Genomic DNA, 20,953 nt, shown 5'->3' on the forward strand with positions numbered 1-20,953 from the left:
GGAGAAGATCCAGTTTCAGTACTCACCTTGCCCCACTTGGAGAAGATCCAGTTTCAGTACTCACCTTGCCCCACTTGGAGAAGATCCAGTTTCAGTACTCACCTTGCCCCACTAGGAGAAGATCCAGTTTCAGTACTCACCTTGCCCCACTAGGAGAAGATCCAGTTTCATTACTCACCTTGCCCCACTTGGAGAAGATCCAGTTTCAGTACTCACCTTGCCCCACTAGGAGAAGATCCAGTTTCAGTACTCACCTTGCCCCACTAGGAGAAGATCCAGTTTCATTACTCACCTTGCCCCACTTGGAGAAGATCCAGTTTCAGTACTCACCTTGCCCCACTTGGAGAAGATCCAGTTTCAGTACTCACCTTGCCCCACTTGGAGAAGATCCAGTTTCAGTACTCACCTTGCCCCACTTGGAGAAGATCCAGTTTCAGTACTCACCTTGCCCCACTTGGAGAAGATCCAGTTTCAGTACTCACCTTGCCCCACGTGGAGAAGATCCAGTTTCAGTACTCACCTTGCCCCACTTGGAGAAGATCCAGTTTCAGTACTCACCTTGCCCCACTTGGAGAAGATCCAGTTTCAGTACTCACCTTGCCCCACTTGGAGAAGATCCAGCCCAAGAAGGATTCCGTTCCGCCGAACACACGATCCATTCTTCGCTTCGTTGCACGTGAGAACTCCTCGCAGAACGGACAATCGTCTCCGTCCTCGTGACCCGAATGCCATCTGTCATCGAACACATCGTCACTTTCATCGTTATCGCTCTTTTTCTTCTTTCTCAGATGTCCGATGATGGCGTCAGCCACGTCAGCGAAAGAATCCAGGTGGTCCGGAAACGTTCTGACGTCATGAATGTGTGGTTCTGACGTCAGGAGGGTGTCTACGTCGTCTTGGTTACTAATGCTGTCTCTGGCGCTTGATAGAACTATTCTGGAAGAATTGTTGCCCGATTCGTCGTGGGTTTGGAATTTGTTGTTGATGTATGCTGCGAAAACCCCGCGACTGTTGCTGCTTGAGCGGTGGCGTCCGTGTTCAGGAGCAACGAACTCGCTGGAGTTGTAGCGTGACACTTCATCAAATACGTCAGAAGCGATGACGTCATGCGAGTTTTTGTCGGCGAGGGACGGAGTGTCGAGCCCGCTCTCGACTGACGCGCTTCTGTCGCTGGAGCTGATGTGACGTTTGGTGCGATGACGTAACAGTGCCATCTTGCCGCGTCGTGTAAGGAGAGGGTGGCTGGTGGCTGGTCTGGTGGCTGAAACAAAAGAGATCATCTGCTGTGGATTTCTCCATACAAACCAATCGACTTTATTTTAACGTTCACTGAAATTTGAAGTATTTTACCCTTTAATTATGAAAAAAAGCAGAAAATAAATTGTAAACTGGTCAGTTTGAGGGCACTTTGGTTTTTATGTGGCCAAGAGGTTTTTTTCTTGAGATATAACGTCTTTATTACCTTCTCGTACTAACTATGGCTTTTTGTTGTTGTTTTTACATTTAGTCAAGTTTTGACTATGTTTTAACATAGAGGGGTAATCGAGATGAGGGTCGTGGTGTACGTGTGTATGTGTGTGTGTGTGTGTGTGTGTGTGTGTGTGTGTGTGTGTGTGTATATATATATATATGTGTGTGTGTGTGTGTGTGTGTGTGTGTGTGTGTGTGTGTGTGTGTGTGTGTGTGTGTGTGTGTGTGTGTGTGTGTGTGTGTGTGTGTGTACAGCGATTCAGAGAAAACTACCGGACCGATCTTCATGAAACTTTACATGAGAGTTCCTGAGTATAATATCCCTGCACAGTGTTTTCATTTCATGACGTCATATCCGGCTTTTTGTGAAAGTTGAGGCAGCACTGTCACGCTCTCATTTTTCAACCAAACTGGTTGAAAGTTGGGTCAAGTAATCTTCGACGAAGCCCGGACTTTGGTATTGCATTTCAGCTTGGAGGCTAAACAATTAATTTATGAGTTTGCTCATTAAAGTTGTCGTTAAAATCGATGTTTCGCAAACAGATTTAAAATTGATTGCACTGTATTCCTCCTCTTCTCCTGAATTCAAAAATATATCTATAGATATGTCATGTTTAACCTAAAAATATGCTCAGAATGAAAGGAAATAGGTTCAGTATGTACTACGGACGCGTGCTTCGCGGCGGCGAGCGTGACCCGTCTCGGTCTTCGGTATGGTTAGCCGAGACTATCTGAATGTAGTCTCGGTGATGATTGGTTTGTGGTGTTGATCTTGACTAAATGTCTTTATATCGCTTCACGCGACTTATTTCATTTGGAGACAGCATCTTTCTTGATACAAGCACCAATTATCAAACTGGCTATTGCGATACCTGATGATAATTGCCCTCGCAAATTACGCGAAAGTAATTTACTAGTGTCTGCAACGCTTCAATACAGAACAGAAAATCAAGGTAAGAAAAACGTCTTCCTTCTGCAGGAAAAAGAAACACAAGCAACTTGAAGCAGCACAACTCAATGTGCTACTCTCTCCTGAACACGTCTCACTGAGTGTCCTGAAGAGAGGTGTACACTTTTGTAAACAACAACAACAACAACAACAACAACAACAACAACAACAACAACAACAACAACAACAACTTCTTCTTCTTCTTCTTCTTCTTCTTCTTCTTCTTCTTCTTCTTCTTCTTCCTCTTCTGTGCTCATGGGTTATTCTTCTTCTTCTTCTTCTTCTTCTTCTGCGCACATGGGTTATTCTTCTGCTTCTTCTTCTGTGCTCATGGGTTATTCTTCTTCTTCTTCTTCTGCGCACATGGGTTATTCTTCTTCTTCTTCTTCTTCTGCGCACATGGGTTATTCTTCTTCTTCTTCTTCTTCTGCGCACATGGGTTATTCTTCTGCTTCTTCTTCTGTGCTCATGGGTTATTCTTCTTCTTCTTCTTCTGCGCACATGGGTTATTCTTCTTCTTCTTCTTCTTCTGCGCACATGGGTTATTCTTCTTCTTCTTCTTCTTCTGCGCACATGGGTTCTTCTTCTTCTTCTTCTTCTTCTTCTTCTTCTGTGCTCATGGGTTATTCTTCTTCTTCTTCTGTGCTCATGGGTTATTCTTCTTCTTCTTCTTCTTCTGTGCTCATGGGTTATTCTTCTTCTTCTTCTGTGCTCATGGGTTATTCTTCTTCTTCTTCTGTGCTCATGGGTTATTCTTCTTCTTCTTCTGTGCTCATGGGTTATTCTTCTTCTTCTTCTTCTTCTTCTTCTTCTGTGCTCATGGGTTATTCTTCTTCTTCTTCTTCTTCTTCTGCGCACATGGGTTATTCTTCTTCTTCTTCTACTTCTGTGTGTGGTGGCGCACATGGGTTATTCTTCTTCTTCTTCTTCTTCTTCTTCTTCTTCTTCTTCTTCTTCTTCTTCTTCTTCTTCTTCTTCTTCTTCTTCTTCTTCTTCTTCTTCTTCTTCTTCTTCTTCTGTGTTCGTGGGCTGAAACTTCTGCGTTACGTGTATGACCGTTTTTTACCCCGCCATTTAGGCAGCCATACGCCGTTTTCGGAGGAAGCATGCTCGGTATTTTCGTGTTTCTATAACCCACCGAACTCGGACATGGATTACAGGATTTTTTCGTGCGCACTTGGTCTTGTGCTTGCGTGTACACACGGGGGTGTTCGGACACCGAGGAGAGTCTGCACACAAAGTTGACTCTGAGAAATAAATCTCTCGCCGAAAGTGGGGACGAACTCACGCTGACAGCGGCCAACTGGATACAAATCCAGCGCGCTACCGACTGAGCTACATCCCCGCCCCTAACAACAACAACAACAACTCAACAACAACACACACACAAACACACACACACACACACACACACACACACACACACACACACACACATCAAAACAAACCTTCACTTTCACAGCATGCACCGCTAAATCCACACGTCACCCAAACACGGAAACAGACTTTCTACAGAACCCCACGACACACACTCGAAACCTACCCCTACTTTGCTTATCTCTGAATCTCTTCTGTGCTGATACGCTTCAATCTTCAAAGGGCCAAATCCAAAAACAGGGTGATTAGAAAGAACAAAAGCATACCCTTTGACTTCTCGACTGGAGTAGCTTGGATTAGGCCAAACAAAAATATATGTTGGTTTACGGTAACGACCGCAACACGGTGGCCTAGTTGTAAGGCGTCCGCCCAGTGAGCGGGAGGTCGTGGGTTCGAACCCCGGCCGGGTCATACCTAAGACTTTTTTAATTGGCAATCTAGTGGCTGCTCCGCCTGGCGTCTGGCATTATGGGGTTAGTGCTAGGACTGGTTGGTCCTGTGTCAGAATAATGGCAATGGGTGAGACATGAAACCTGTGCTGCGACTTCTGTCTTGTGTGTAGCGCACGTTTAATGTCAAAGCAGCACCGCCCTGATATCACCCTTCGTGGTGGACTGGGCGTTAAGCAAACAAACAAATGAATAAAAATTACGGTTTGTTTGTTTTGTTTATTTGTTGCTTAACGTCCAGCCGACTACGCAGAGCCATATCAGGACGAGAAAATTACGGTAACATGACCAAAAAAGATAGGGTCGGAAGGTCGGCTTTTTTAAAAAAAAGAACAAAAAATTATTTAGTCGATTTTAAAGGAGGTTACTTCCCTTAGTCTCGGTATGGTTGGCAAAATGTGCCAAAAGTTGGGGGGTTTTAGAAATGAAAAAAACCTTGAGGGTCGGCGGAAAAAAAGTAGGGTCGGTCGGGTTACCCTAAACCAACATATAATTTTGTTTAGCCTTATACGAGTAATATTGATCGCAAAGCAAATATATTTTTGTTTTTGTTATTTGTTTCAAGATAGTCTGTTGTGGATGTAGGCAAGCCGGATTGTTTCAATGTTCATCTACCTGGTAGCTGATTGGTTGGTACCTTTGTGTTCATTTACAGATTTAAGCATTGCCTTTTACAATGTTAATAAAGTTATATTTCAGAAAAAGCGAAAAGTGAAGTGAGTTGAAAAACAGCACAAACACCAGTTTGGATTATCTCTTGTTTCAGAAGATTGTTTCTCCTTTTTTTGTACATTTTCGTAAACAGTAATTTGTTCGTAAGATATCATCCCGAAATACCTGTTGTGTACCATCTTTTACCTTGTCTGCACTTCAATTTTTTTCAAACAGATAGTTAGGAATATAGCATACCAAACAAATGCACACACAAAATCGCATTAGCAACTTGATTAAGACCAGCGGTCAGGGGGGGGAGGTGGGGGGAGGGGGGAGGGGCTTTCTGTTTTTTAATCGACTTTGTCAAATGCAATAGTTCTTCACAGCAAACCACCAAGCATGCATTTAAGATCAAATTAAAATTTTTGCTAACCTAAATACAAGCATGTTAGGCGCATTCATATACATACCAAGCTTTGAGCGAAACCGTTACGCCCCGAGGTTTACAATATCCTTAATTTGATACCCCCAGCATGCTGCTACGATATTGACTTAAGGATAAGGTCACCCACTAATCTAGGCATACTGGGAGATTTATGTGATAAAACAGATTAACCTTTTGTTGGCAAAATGAAAGTCGACATTGGTTTCTTCTTTGTGAGATTCAAAGTGTGGAGATGTATGAGAACAGATTCCAGATAAAAAGGTACCTTCCTTCCAGTCTTAAAGGCACATTCCTTCGGGCCGAGTAAAACGGGGGATAAGACCATCTGTCCACTTGGTCACGTCCTGAAAATGAATGGCTGCTCTCTGTGCCCAGCGGGAGGCTTTTTCAGGAACAAATTCATCGCACAAAAACAACATCTTCACAATAGCAAGCAGTCAGGGTGTTCATTTTGTGTATGCGGGTATGTGGAGGGACGGGTATGTGGAGGGACGGGTATGTGGAGGGACGGGTATGTGGAGGGACGGGTAAGTGGAGGGACGGGTATGTGGAGGGACAGGTATGTGGAGGGACGGGTATGTGGAGGGACGGGTATGTGGAGGGACGGGTATGTGGAGGGACGGGTAAGTGGAGGGACGGGTAAGTGGAGGGACGGGTAAGTGGAGGGACGGGTATGTGGAGGGACGGGTATGTGGAGGGACGGGTATGTGGAGGGACGGGTAAGTGGAGGGACGGGTAAGTGGAGGGACGGGTATGTGGAGGGACGGGTATGTGGAGGGACGGGTATGTGGAGGGACGGGTAAGTGGAGGGACGGGTATGTGGAGGGACGGGTAAGTGGAGGGACGGGTAAGTGGAGGGACGGGTATGTGGAGGGACGGGTATGTGGAGGGACGGGTATGTGGAGGGACGGGTAAGTGGAGGGACGGGTAAGTGGAGGGACGGGTATGTGGAGGGACGGGTATGTGGAGGGACGGGTAAGTGGAGGGACGGGTATGTGGAGGGACGGGTAAGTGGAGGGACGGGTATGTGGAGGGACAGGTATGTGGAGGGACGGGTATGTGGAGGGACGGGTATGTGGAGGGACGGGTATGTGGAGGGACGGGTATGTGGAGGGACGGGTAAGTGGAGGGACGGGTAAGTGGAGGGACGGGTATGTGGAGGGACGGGTATGTGGAGGGACGGGTATGTGGAGGGACGGGTATGTGGAGGGACGGGTATGTGGAGGGACGGGTAAGTGGAGGGACGGGTAAGTGGAGGGACGGGTATGTGGAGGGACGGGTATGTAGAGGGACGGGTATGTGGAGGGACGGGTATGTAGAGGGACGGGTATGTGGAGGGGACGGGTATGTGGAGGGACGGGTATGTGGAGGGACGGGTATGTGGAGGGACGGGTATGTGGAGGGACGGGTATGTGGAGGGACGGGTATGTAGAGGGACGGGTATGTGGAGGGACGGGTATGTGGAGGGGACGGGTATGTGGAGGGACGGGTATGTAGAGGGACGGGTATGTGGAGGGACGGGTATGTAGAGGGACGGGTATGTGGAGGGACGGGTATGTGGAGGGGACGGGTAAGTGGAGGGACGGGTAAGTGGAGGGACGGGTATGTGGAGGGACGGGTATGTGGAGGGACGGGTATGTGGAGGGACGGGTATGTGGAGGGACGGGTATGTGGAGGGACGGGTATGTGGAGGGACGGGTATGTGGAGGGACGGGTATGTGGAGGGACGGGTATGTGGAGGGACGGGTATGTGGAGGGACGGGTATGTGGAGGGACGGGTATGTAGAGGGACGGGTATGTGGAGGGACGGGTATGTGGAGGGACGGGTATGTGGAGGGACGGGTATGTGGAGGGACGGGTATGTGGAGGGACGGGTAAGTGGAGGGACGGGTATGTGGAGGGGACGGGTATGTGGAGGGACGGGTATGTAGAGGGACGGGTATGTGGAGGGACGGGTATGTAGAGGGACGGGTATGTGGAGGGACGGGTATGTGGAGGGGACGGGTATGTGGAGGGACGGGTATGTGGAGGGACGGGTATGTGGAGGGACGGGTATGTGGAGGGACGGGTATGTAGAGGGACGGGTATGTGGAGGGACGGGTATGTGGAGGGGACGGGTATGTGGAGGGACGGGTATGTGGAGGGACGGGTATGTGGAGGGACGGGTATGTGGAGGGACGGGTATGTGGAGGGACGGGTATGTGGAAGGACGGGTATGTGGAGGGACGGGTAAGTGGAGGGACGGGTATGTGGAGGGACGGGTATGTGGAGGGACGGGTATGTGGAGGGACGGGTATGTGGAGGGACGGGTAAGTGGAGGGACAGGTATGTGGAGGGACGGGTAAGTGGAGGGACAGGTATGTGGAGGGACGGGTAAGTGGAGGGACGGGTATGTGGAGGGACAGGTATGTGGAGGGACGGGTAAGTGGAGGGACGGGTATGTGGAGGGACAGGTATGTGGAGGGACGGGTATGTGGAGGGACGGGTATGTGGAGGGACAGGTATGTGGAGGGACGGGTAAGTGGAGGGACGGGTATGTGGAGGGACAGGTATGTGGAGGGACGGGTATGTGGAGGGACGGGTATGTGGAGGGACGGGTATGTGGAGGGACGGGTATGTGGAGGGACGGGTAAGTGGAGGGACGGGTAAGTGGAGGGACGGGTAAGTGGAGGGACGGGTATGTGGAGGGACGGGTATGTAGAGGGACGGGTATGTGGAGGGACGGGTATGTAGAGGGACGGGTATGTGGAGGGGACGGGTATGTGGAGGGACGGGTATGTGGAGGGACGGGTATGTGGAGGGACGGGTATGTGGAGGGACGGGTATGTGGAGGGACGGGTATGTAGAGGGACGGGTATGTGGAGGGACGGGTATGTGGAGGGGACGGGTATGTGGAGGGACGGGTATGTAGAGGGACGGGTATGTGGAGGGACGGGTATGTAGAGGGACGGGTATGTGGAGGGACGGGTATGTGGAGGGGACGGGTAAGTGGAGGGACGGGTATGTAGAGGGACGGGTATGTAGAGGGACGGGTATGTGGAGGGGACGGGTATGTGGAGGGACGGGTATGTAGAGGGACGGGTATGTGGAGGGGACGGGTATGTGGAGGGACGGGTATGTGGAGGGACGGGTATGTGGAGGGACGGGTATGTGGAGGGACGGGTATGTGGAGGGACGGGTATGTGGAGGGACGGGTAAGTGGAGGGACGGGTATGTGGAGGGACGGGTATGTGGAGGGACGGGTATGTGGAGGGACGGGTATGTGGAGGGACGGGTATGTGGAGGGACGGGTATGTGGAGGGACGGGTAAGTGGAGGGACGGGTATGTGGAGGGACGGGTATGTGGAGGGACGGGTATGTGGAGGGACGGGTATGTGGAGGGACGGGTAAGTGGAGGGACGGGTATGTAGAGGGACGGGTAAGTGGAGGGACGGGTATGTGGAGGGACGGGTAAGTGGAGGGACGGGTATGTGGAGGGACGGGTATGTGGAGGGACGGGTATGTAGAGGGACGGGTATGTGGAGGGACGGGTATGTGGAGGGACGGGTAAGTGGAGGGACGGGTATGTAGAGGGACGGGTATGTGGAGGGACGGGTATGTGGAGGGACGGGTAAGTGGAGGGACGGGTATGTGGAGGGACGGGTATGTAGAGGGACGGGTATGTGGAGGGACGGGTATGTGGAGGGACGGGTATGTGGAGGGACGGGTATGTGGAGGGACGGGTATGTGGAGGGACGGGTATGTGGAGGGACGGGTATGTGGAGGGACGGGTATGTAGAGGGACGGGTATGTGGAGGGACGGGTATGTGGAGGGACGGGTAAGTGGAGGGACGGGTATGTAGAGGGACGGGTATGTGGAGGGACGGGTATGTGGAGGGACGGGTAAGTGGAGGGACGGGTATGTGGAGGGACGGGTATGTAGAGGGACGGGTATGTGGAGGGACGGGTATGTGGAGGGACGGGTATGTGGAGGGACGGGTATGTGGAGGGACGGGTAAGTGGAGGGACGGGTATGTGGAGGGACGGGTATGTAGAGGGACGGGTATGTGGAGGGACGGGTATGTAGAGGGACGGGTATGTGGAGGGGACGGGTATGTGGAGGGACGGGTATGTGGAGGGACGGGTATGTGGAGGGACGGGTATGTGGAGGGACGGGTATGTGGAGGGACGGGTAAGTGGAGGGACGGGTATGTAGAGGGACGGGTATGTGGAGGGACGGGTAAGTGGAGGGACGGGTAAGTGGAGGGACGGGTATGTAGAGGGACGGGTATGTGGAGGGACGGGTAAGTGGAGGGACGGGTATGTAGAGGGACGGGTATGTGGAGGGACGGGTAAGTGGAGGGACGGGTAAGTGGAGGGACGGGTATGTAGAGGGACGGGTATGTGGAGGGACGGGTATGTAGAGGGACGGGTATGTGGAGGGACGGGTATGTAGAGGGACGGGTATGTGGAGGGGACGGGTATGTGGAGGGACGGGTATGTGGAGGGACGGGTATGTGGAGGGACGGGTATGTGGAGGGACGGGTATGTGGAGGGACGGGTATGTAGAGGGACGGGTATGTGGAGGGACGGGTATGTGGAGGGGACGGGTATGTGGAGGGACGGGTATGTAGAGGGACGGGTATGTGGAGGGACGGGTATGTAGAGGGACGGGTATGTGGAGGGACGGGTATGTGGAGGGGACGGGTAAGTGGAGGGACGGGTATGTAGAGGGACGGGTATGTAGAGGGACGGGTATGTGGAGGGGACGGGTATGTGGAGGGACGGGTATGTAGAGGGACGGGTATGTGGAGGGGACGGGTATGTGGAGGGACGGGTATGTGGAGGGACGGGTATGTGGAGGGACGGGTATGTGGAGGGACGGGTATGTGGAGGGACGGGTATGTGGAGGGACGGGTAAGTGGAGGGACGGGTATGTGGAGGGACGGGTATGTGGAGGGACGGGTATGTGGAGGGACGGGTATGTGGAGGGACGGGTATGTGGAGGGACGGGTATGTGGAGGGACGGGTAAGTGGAGGGACGGGTATGTGGAGGGACGGGTATGTGGAGGGACGGGTATGTGGAGGGACGGGTATGTGGAGGGACGGGTAAGTGGAGGGACGGGTATGTAGAGGGACGGGTAAGTGGAGGGACGGGTATGTGGAGGGACGGGTAAGTGGAGGGACGGGTATGTGGAGGGACGGGTATGTGGAGGGACGGGTATGTAGAGGGACGGGTATGTGGAGGGACGGGTATGTGGAGGGACGGGTAAGTGGAGGGACGGGTATGTGGAGGGACGGGTATGTAGAGGGACGGGTATGTGGAGGGACGGGTATGTGGAGGGACGGGTATGTGGAGGGACGGGTATGTGGAGGGACGGGTAAGTGGAGGGACGGGTATGTGGAGGGACGGGTATGTGGAGGGGACGGGTATGTGGAGGGACGGGTATGTGGAGGGACGGGTATGTGGAGGGACGGGTATGTGGAGGGACGGGTATGTGGAGGGACGGGTATGTGGAGGGACGGGTAAGTGGAGGGACGGGTATGTGGAGGGACGGGTATGTGGAGGGACGGGTATGTGGAGGGACGGGTATGTGGAGGGACGGGTATGTGGAGGGACGGGTAAGTGGAGGGACGGGTAAGTGGAGGGACGGGTAAGTGGAGGGACGGGTATGTGGAGGGACGGGTATGTGGAGGGACGGGTAAGTGGAGGGACGGGTAAGTGGAGGGACGGGTAAGTGGAGGGACGGGTAAGTGGAGGGACAGGTAAGTGGAGGGACGGGTATGTGGAGGGACGGGTAAGTGGAGGGACAGGTAAGTGGAGGGACAGGTATGTGGAGGGACGGGTAAGTGGAGGGACGGGTAAGTGGAGGGACGGGTATGTGGAGGGACGGGTAAGTGGAGGGACGGGTAAGTGGAGGGACGGGTAAGTGGAGGGACGGGTATGTGGAAGGACGGGTAAGTGGAGAGACGGGTAAGTGGAGGGACGGGTATGTGGAGGGACGGGTATGTGGAGGGACGGGTATGTGGAGGGACGGGTATGTGGAGGGACGGGTATGTGGAGGGACGGGTAAGTGGAGGGACGGGTAAGTGGAGGGACGGGTAAGTGGAGGGACGGGTATGTGGAAGGACGGGTAAGTGGAGGGACGGGTAAGTGGAGGGACGGGTATGTGGAGGGACGGGTAAGTGGAGGGACGGGTATGTGGAGGGACGGGTAATCTATCAATCAATTAATACGCACCTTCCGACTCAGCCTCAGACTCGCTTATCCCAGATCGAGACTCCTTGATCTCTTTTCGCTTCGTGCGAGCGTTGTAGTCGTACGCCGTTAGCGGTCTCTTCCCGTATCCTCCCACCATTCCTCCTCCTCCTCCTCCTCCTCCCAATCCTCCCCATCTTCCATCCTCCCCGATCCATCCAGAGGAGCCGCTGATGGCAGAGATCTGCAGATGTTCCAGACCGTTGTCGGGGACGACGGTGAACATGCGACGGCGTAGGAGGTCGTCGTTGTCGTTGTGGACTTTGGCCTTGGGCAGCAGCATGAGTGGCTGGTCGCTGATGGAGATGTTGTTGACTTGGTGGTTGTACAGGCGTCGGTGGGGGTTGGGGGTGGATGAGAGAGAGGGGTAGTGAGAGGGGTGGGAGCTCGGGGTGGTGGGTTCGGTGACGACAGACATGATGACGTCACGCAGCCAATGGCGTCACACAGTTGATGACGTCACACTGTTATTGACGTCACACACGTGATGAAGTCACACAGTTGATGAAGCTATACAGTTCATGACGTCACTAAGATGTTTATGAGGTTTTTTTAATTGTAATTCTGTCTTCTGTTTTCCAGTGTTTTCACAGCATAGCGTTGCAGGAAGGCCGTTTAACATCAGTAATCAATGCACGCATATCCCTTTACCTGCAGCATACGAAAAAGAGGTAAACAAGATAAGATAAAGAAAATTATTGAACAGGTGAATAATAAATCAAGAATTAAAAAAAAATAACATGAATTGATTAATACATTAATTAATTAATTAATTCAACCACAAAACTCAACACGCACGTTTTATATATCATACATGTATTATGAAAACACACAGAGTGCGCGAAGCCTGCACTCACTCTCGAAGGTTAATTTTAGCTCTTCGCCCTACAAATGACGATTGTACTGGCTTCGATTTCGACTTCTTCCTTCTCATTGATAATTAGTTAGCCCGCTTAGTAGTCATAATGTCAGGTCGGCCCTTTGATCTCTGTCAGTACAAGCGTAACACACAAACACACTTACTCCCTCACGAAAGCACACACACACACACACACACACACACACACACACACACACACACACACACACACACACACACGAGCGCGCGCACACACACACACACATACACACACACACACACACACACACACGACTCAGTGTTCGGTACCCCCCGCGGGTTAGGGGGAAGAATTTACCTGATGCTCCCCAGCATGTCGTACGAGGCGACTAACGGATTCTGTTTCTCCTTTTACCCTTGTTAAGTGTTTCTTGTATAGTATGTAAGAAATGTTAAGTCCTTTGTACTGGAAACTTGCATTCTCCCAGTAAGGTAATATATTGTACTACGTTGCAAGCCCCTGGAGCAATTTTTTGATTAGTGCTTTTGTGAACAAGAAACAATTGACAAGTGGCTCTATCCCATCTCCCCCCCCCCCCCCCTCCCCGTCGCGATATAACCTTCGTGGTTGAAAACGACGTTAGACACCAAATAAAGAAAGAAAAGAAGATCAGTGTTCGGTACAGCAATTCAACCCGTGTGTGGGCCCAGCAAGAGAGTCTACACACATATCGGCGCGTGAAACAACAAGTGGGAGATCATTATTTTTCTTTCTTGTAAATTGCCTCATCCGATCATTAACCATGCCCACGATAATACCCTCGTCCCCCAACTCTACCCCAATAACTCAGACAATTCCTCTCAAATGTATAGACAAGCTAAAAAAAACAATAAGGCATGCGGTCAGGATAAAATAATTAATGAGTATTTAAAAGCGTCACATGATCGAATGATTGATATTTATGTATTGTTGTTTAATGTTGTTTTGCAGTCAGGAAAGGTTCCAACACAATGGGCCGTAGGTGAAATTATTCCATTGTACAAAAATAAAGGCTCTCAAGCTGACCCCACAAATTATAGAGGAATTACTATACTCAGCTGCTTCGGAAAACTTTTCAGTGCAATTTTAAATGATAGGTTATCAAACTTTTTGGAGAGTAATAACAAATTAGGTCAAGAACAAACAGGTTTCCGCACAGGTTTTTCAACACTAGACCATGTTTTTACTTTGCATTGTATATTAAAAAATTTTCTCAACAAAAAGAAGCGACTGTTTTGTGCATTTGTAGACTATGAAAAAGCGTTTGATAAAGTTCGCCGTGCATTTCTATGGGAGAAATTAGTTAGTTCTGATGTTAATGGGAAGTTTTTAAAAACTGTAAGAAATTTGTATGAAAATGCCAAATCTTGTGTTAAAGTTAATAGTGAGTGTTCTGGATATTTTCCCAGTTTGTGTGGAGTTAGACAAGGGGAAAACTTGTCACCGTTGTTTTTTGCTCTGTTTTTAAATGATCTAAAGCCTTTTCTGTTGGAAAACAGTAATGGTTTACAATCTATGTCAAGAGAGGCTATTGTGGCTGGAATGGATGATACGGATGTAAATGCTTTGTTTCAAATGTTTTTATTACTGTATGCGGATGATACTGTGATCTGCTCAGAGTCTGAAAAAAACCTGCAAGAATGTTTAAACAAAATGCACGAATACTGTTTAAAATGGCGTCTAAATATTAATGTAAACAAAACGAAAGTTATAGTTTTTTCCAGAGGTAAAATTAGAAATAAACCACTGTTTACGTACAATGGCAATTTAATCGAAGTAGTGTTTGATGTAATGTACTTGGGCCTTAAGATTAATTATAATAATACATTTTCAGTCGCACAGAAGAATCTATATGATCGTGCCTCAAGGGCAATGTTTGTTCTTTTGCGCACTTGTAGACAATTGTCACTACCTGTGGACATACAAGTTGACCTGTTCGATAAAATGATTGCTCCAATTTTATTGTATGGATGTGAAGTATGGGGTTTTGGTTCCTGTGAACTTGCTATTAAACTTCAATTGCATTTTTATAAAATTGTTTTCAAACTAAAAAAATCAACTCCAAATGCTATGATATTTGGTGAACTTGGAAGATATCCACTAGATGTTAATATGAAATGTAGAATGCTTTGCTATTGGTATAAACTGATTAGTCCTATTCATAAAAATAAATTTTCAAGTATTGTGTATTGCTTTACTTATAGATTGTACTATATCAACAAGATGATTGAATCCAAGTACTTATGTTTCATTGAAAAAACCTTAAATGAAATTGGTCTCTCTGGCCTTTGGACTTCTCAAGAAAATATTCAATACTCAAGCACATGGTTTAAAAAGAAAGTAAAAAGAAGTCTATATGACCAGTATATCCATAAATGGTTTACAGAAATTGGAACAAAAAATATGTTTTGGAATTATCGAATGTTCAAAGATATTTTTGCATGTGAAGACTACGTCACAACCCTGCCATATCAGCAATGTGTTTCAATGATGAAGTTTAGAACATTAAACAACAATTTACCTGTACAGAAAGAACGTTATCTTAACATCCCGAGGTCAGAAAGAACTTGCACCAAATGTGTATCGCATGACATAGGTGATGAATTCCATTATTTATTTGTCTGTGATTTTTTCAAAGAAGAAAGAGCTGAGTTGTTACCACCTTACTATTGGAAAAAACCTAATGCACTTAAATTTAAAGTTGTTTGCTACTAAGAAAAAGAAATTGCTAAAGAATATTTTGGACTTTACTAATAGAATTTGTAACAGTTTTTCATAATTTTTTTTATTTTATTTATTTTTTTATTTTTTATTTATTTATTATATTAGCATATATCATGATTGTATTGATTGTATTTATTGTTCAAAATGCCCCCATGGGTTATGGACTAATAAACTTGAACTTGAACTTGAACTCTCTTTCTCTCTCTCTTTTTCTCTTAGTCTCTCTATCTGTCTGTCTGTCTGGCTGGCTGGCTGGCTGGCTGGCTGGCTGGCTGGCTGGCTGTCTCTCTCTCTCTCTCTCTCTCTCTCTCCCTCTCTTTCTATCTCTCTGTTTAACGCGATGAAACTCAATATGTTTGTCTTGTTTTGTCAAAAATGAGACGTTCCAATAACTCACATTTCTTCTTTATTTCCCCCTTTTTTTTCTTGGTTTTTGAACGTCTGTGGGTTTTTCTATTCTTTATATTTGTTACTTGAAATCAGATTATATGCATATACTTACAATGACAAAAAATGCATTTTGAACGTTGATCTGCAATTCGCATTAACACACACAAATGATCGATAACATGATCTGCCTTTGTAGTGTTTGAATAGGCTTAAGATTTCTAACACTGACAGCGCTTGACAAATTTAGGTGACAGGGATTAGAAAAAGCACTTGAGTAGACGGATAGCAAGCAAGAAAAAATGAAGACAGACAGATAGACTGACAGACGAACAGACAAACAGACAGAATAGTAGAAAGGACTGAAAAGGCGATACAAGTTTTGTTATATATACAAAAAAGTAACAAATAAATTCTTAAGATACAAACGAAGCGGAGACCAGTAAGCCGTAATTTAGTCAGCACCATGTAAAAAAAACCGGCAAAATATAAATGAGAGACGATGCTATGAAAACAAAACTCCGTTAAACCTCTGGCAATAATATAATCAACTACCTAAACAATTCAAAATAAATAAGAGCACACACACACACACACACACAAAACACAACCAAATCTACGCACGGAAAAAAACAAACAATATCACTACTTACCTATCATTCACAAATTCTCCAAATCCTTCTTACAAGCGAACAAACACAATCACGAGTGTCACTCTATGTGAGCGGCGCACAGAGATAGACACACAATACAACGTGTGTATCACTTATACCTACCAGTCACGAAATTCACTTTGTAACAGATCAGGAATCCATTCGTCAGAAAGTACTGCAGTGGTGCAAACAACCCCATTTTTCTTTACACTCCCTCCATTCAGTCTGAAACATTGACGGTAAATGTGCGACACGCTTGGCTCAAGAGAACCAAGCTCTGTTCTGAGCGTGACTCTGGCATTGTGCGGAGTTTTAAATGAAGACGTGAGCGTGAGGCCGCGCGTAGACTTGTGACGTCGTTGGGATTAGTACCGTAAGAGTAAAGAGTTGTGTAAGTCTATAACGGTGCCTGTTTTCTCTCTCTCCCCTTCCGTTTTTTGCTTGACTCAATATATATATACAACTTCACTGTCAGAGCGATGACTGTTGAATGACCTTTTTCATTTATGAAAACTTGTTTGTTTGTTTGTTTGTTTGTTTGTTTGTTTGTTTGTGTGTTTGTTTACTATTTATTGCGTCCGCCCCGTGATCGGGAGGTCGTGGGTTCGAACCCCGGCCGGGTCATACCTAAGACTTTAAAATTGGCAATCTAGTGGCTGCTCCGCCTGGCGTCTGGCATTATGGGGTTAGTGCTAGGACTGGTTGGTCCGGTGTCAGAATAATGTGACTGGGTGAGACATGAAGCCTGTGCTGCGACTTCTGTCTTGTGTGTGGCGCACGTTATATGTCAAAGCAGCACCGCCCTGATATGGCCCTTCGTGGTCGGCTGGGCGTTAAGCAACCAACCAAACAAACAAACAAACAAACAAAATGGCACGTCGTGCAGGTAAAGTGTCGAAACTCAATCAGAATCACTGAAGAGTGAGAAACGGGGCGGGGGGGGGGGGGGGGTGGGGTGGGGAGGGGGAGTGTTGAGATACACTTTCCGTGGGTAGATTTCGATCCATGTGTGTTTGTGTGATGAAACTGTTTTTGCCTGTCTGGTTTTTTTTTGATTATCTGTCTCTCTGTCTGTTTGTATACAAGTTATACAGGTCTCTGTCTCTCTGTCTCTGTCTCTCTCTCTGTCTCTCTCTCTCTCTCTCTCTCTCTCTCTCTCTCTCTCTCTCTCTCTCTCTCTCTCTCTCTCTCCCCACCACCACCACCAAAGCGACAGCTATCTATCATTTCTAGCAAAACACATGGTTCATGCTGTTAGTTACGATTACTGAAAATGGAAAATGGAGGAATTGTTTTGGCGGTCACTAGGGTGTTCCCACTCGATCAGATTCGTTGTAGTGTGAAAAACAGTGAGTAAACCTGCCATGGGTGCAACTTAATGTGATCGTGTGAGAGGGGTAGTTTTAGACTGACTGCTCTTTGTACTGCAATTAATCTTAATGAGTCGTGACGAATTATTGTATGTATATGGCTTCGTGCTTGTTTTGAGTTTGGAGAAAGTAGTTTTTCGAAATGCAGTAGAATTTCTTGGAAAGCGTTTGTGTTTGAGATTGTGCGTCGTGGTTTATGGGTATTTTCTTTCTTTTTATATTTAGTCAAGTTTTGACTAAATATTTTAACATCGAGGGGGAATCGAAACGAGGGTCGTGGTGTATGTGTGTGTGTGTGTGTGTGTGTGTGTGTGTGTGTGAGTGTGTGTGTGTGTCTGTCTGTGTGTGTGTAGAGCGATTCAGACTAAACTACTGGACCGATCTTTATGAAATTTGACATGAGAGTTCCTGGGTATGAAATCCCCGAACGTTTTTTTCATTTTTTTTATAAATGTCTTTGATGACGTCATATCCGGCTTTTCGTGAAAGTTGAGGCGGCACTGTCACGCCCTCATTTTTCAACCAAATTGGTTGAAATTTTGGTCAAGTAATCTTCGACGAAGCCCGGACTTCGGTATTGCATTTCAGCTTGGTGGCTTAAAAATTAATTAATGACTTTGGTCATTAAAAATCGGAAAATTGTAAAAAAAAAATAAAAATTTATAAAACGATCCAAATTTACGTTCATCTTATTCTCCATCATTTGCTGATTCCAAAAACATATAAATATGTTATATTCGGATTAAAAACAAGCTCTGAAAATTAAATATATAAAAATTATTATCAAAATTAAATTGTCCAAATCAATTTAAAAACACTTTCATCTTATTCCTTGTCGGTTCCTGATTCCAAAAACATATAGATATGATATGTTTGGATTAAAAACACGCTCAGAAAGTTAAAACAAAGAGAGGTACAGAAAAGCGTGCTATCCTTCTTAGCGCAACTACTACCCCGCTCTTCTTGTCAATTTCACTGCCTTTGCCATGAGCGGTGGACTGACGATGCTGAGTATACGGTCTTGCTGAAAAATGGCATTGCGTTCACTTTCATTCTGTGAGTTCGACAGCTACTTGACTAAATGTTGTATTTTCGCCTTACGCGACTTGTTTTATTGTTCACCCCCCCCCCCCCCCCCCCCTTCCCCTCCCCTCCCTCCTCAGCACCATTACCTGAACGGTCAGTCTCACTGTCTCAGCCTGTCTCCCTGTCAGACTGTGCGTGTAGCTGTGTCTGTCTCCGAGTCTTTGTTTGCATTGTAGTATTACTCAGCGACCCCCCCCCCCCCCCTTCCCCCCCCCCCCCCCATTCGATCCCCTTCCGTCTGACTGTCAATGCATAATTATATCTGTCTTTATGTCTTTCTTTATGTCTGTTTTTATGTCTGTTTTCTGCGTCTGCCGTTCTGTATGCATTCGTGTATGTACTATACACTGACACACACAACCCAAAAAAACGTACCTTAAAATTTCCTTTGACACCTACGTTTTATAGCTCTTCACGCACAAAACGTTTTATGGTCCAATTTTTTTTTTAAAGTGTAGAGTCTCTCAAAGACTCAGCTACAATTCCCCCCCCCCCCCCCCCCCCCCTTTGAAGCTATGTTCTGTCACTAACACACGCACACCCTTTTCACGGCCGATTTGTTCACCTCTCATGTTTGTGTCTGAATAAGGGGAACAGCTATAAGACGGATCGAAGAAACAATTTGTTGGCTCTATAGCTTTCTCTCTCACCAAGAATAATAGCGATTTTAGTGCAGAGGGTTCAATACTGGTGGAGGTTGACAACTCGAACTGAACTGTTCCGTGAGTGGGTGTGTGGGTTGGGTGTGTGGGTTGGGTGTGTGGGTTGGGTGTGTGGGTTGGGTGTGTGGGTTGGGTGTGTGGGTTGGGTGTGTGGGTTGGGTGTGTGGGTTGGGTGTGTGGGTTGGGTGTGTGGGTTGGGTGTGTGGGTTGGGGGAAGGGGTAGGCGGATGGAGGATGTGGGTGGAGTGGGGGAATGGTTTGGTGTGTGTGTGTGTGGGGGGGGGGGGTGAGTAGGCATGAATTTGTCTGTCTGTCTGTCTGTCTGTCTGTCTGTCTGTCTGTATTAGTGTGTGTATGTATCAGTGTGTGTATTTTTGTGTGTGTGCGTTGTGTGCCTGCTTGTGTGTGTGTGTGTGCGAGTGTGTGAGTGTGCAAGCGTGCGTGCGTGCGTGCCCGTTCGTACGTGCGTGTGTGTCTGCATGTGTGCGTGCGTGCGTATACGTATGCGTACGTGCATTATTACAATGTGAAGTTGGCCGTAGAAGACCCTGCCTCAGGAAATTGAGAAACGAAGATTACGGCATCCTTCACTAAAAGCATAGCAAGGCTACTGTACAGACGACATTGTGATAAAGCTGAATGAAAACCACGTGAACATGAATCAATCTCCATACACATGCGCACAATCTCAGGGGGGGGGGGGGAGAGAGAGAGAGAGAGAGAGATGGAGAGAGGGGGCACCTTATTGAGCACCTTATTTCAGGTGGTACCTCAATATACTGGCTCAATAAGGTGGAGAGGGGGGAGACAGACAGACAGACACTGAGAAAGAGATAGAGAGAGAGAGAGGGGGGGGGGTGTTCGACGTCATTTTACACGTGAAGTGTAACGAAGAACAGCGCTTTTGTTGTTTGTTCGATGCCAGGCCGATAAACTGAAGTTAGTCTCAGTTCGGTTAGCTTCTTGTAAGATGGATGAAAGCAATCAGACATTTCAATGCGGTTTGCTCGAAGTTACCGAGAATCGTTATTGAAGACAGTAGCTCAGTCCCAAGAATTTCATGAAGACATTCCTGTCATAAATCGTTATCTACAATCAAGGCAATCTCCTGGAAAAGAATGTCAAAACTGGGCACTTGTCACAGCCACATTTGTACAAGATTGTCACGAGCGATCATCCGACGTTGTCATTTTGTCCGATTGATTAAACGCCCAATGTAGCGAGCCTCGATTGCTTTGCTTATCTGATATCAAGGTATATTAAAATGGCCGTGAATCCTGCCAAATCCTTTCTCCCAATGTGTGATCTGTGTCTACGAAATGAAAGGTACAAACTCATCCAAATGGAAGTAAACACGTTTACACGCACCTCTTGTTCAATATCCGGAAAGAAATGTTCCTCTTCGGATTAGATTACGGTGCACCTGTTCAACAGGACTGCAAACCAAACAGCACGCATGCATAAGTGTCTGTCCACAAACGACCACACGCATCACAAACCTACTCACTGAGTCAAACGAAAGACGACTAACAACAGCCGAGATATAAACAAGTCGCGTAAGGCGAAAATACAATATTTAGTCAAGTAGCTGTCGAACTCACAGAATGAAAC

At 47.5% G+C, this 20,953-nt stretch overlaps 1 protein-coding gene across 1 annotated transcript; it reads right to left on the reverse strand.

Annotated features, from left to right (window-relative positions):
• Positions 1-554: 554 nt before the first annotated feature.
• LOC138977002 (uncharacterized) lies at positions 555-16,441 on the reverse strand. The gene is made up of 3 exons (XM_070349892.1): positions 16,225-16,441; positions 11,565-12,233; positions 555-1,261 (listed from the first exon to the last, which is right to left on the reverse strand). The coding sequence occupies exons 2-3, from the start codon at positions 11,998-12,000 to the stop codon at positions 555-557; spliced, it is 1,143 nt and encodes a 380-aa protein (XP_070205993.1). The 5' UTR covers positions 12,001-12,233; positions 16,225-16,441.
• Positions 16,442-20,953: the final 4,512 nt, after the last annotated feature.

The sequence above is a fragment of the Littorina saxatilis genome, linkage group LG9 (genome assembly GCF_037325665.1).
Source record: "Littorina saxatilis isolate snail1 linkage group LG9, US_GU_Lsax_2.0, whole genome shotgun sequence".
In the NCBI taxonomy this organism is placed as follows: Eukaryota; Metazoa; Mollusca; class Gastropoda; order Littorinimorpha; family Littorinidae; genus Littorina; species Littorina saxatilis.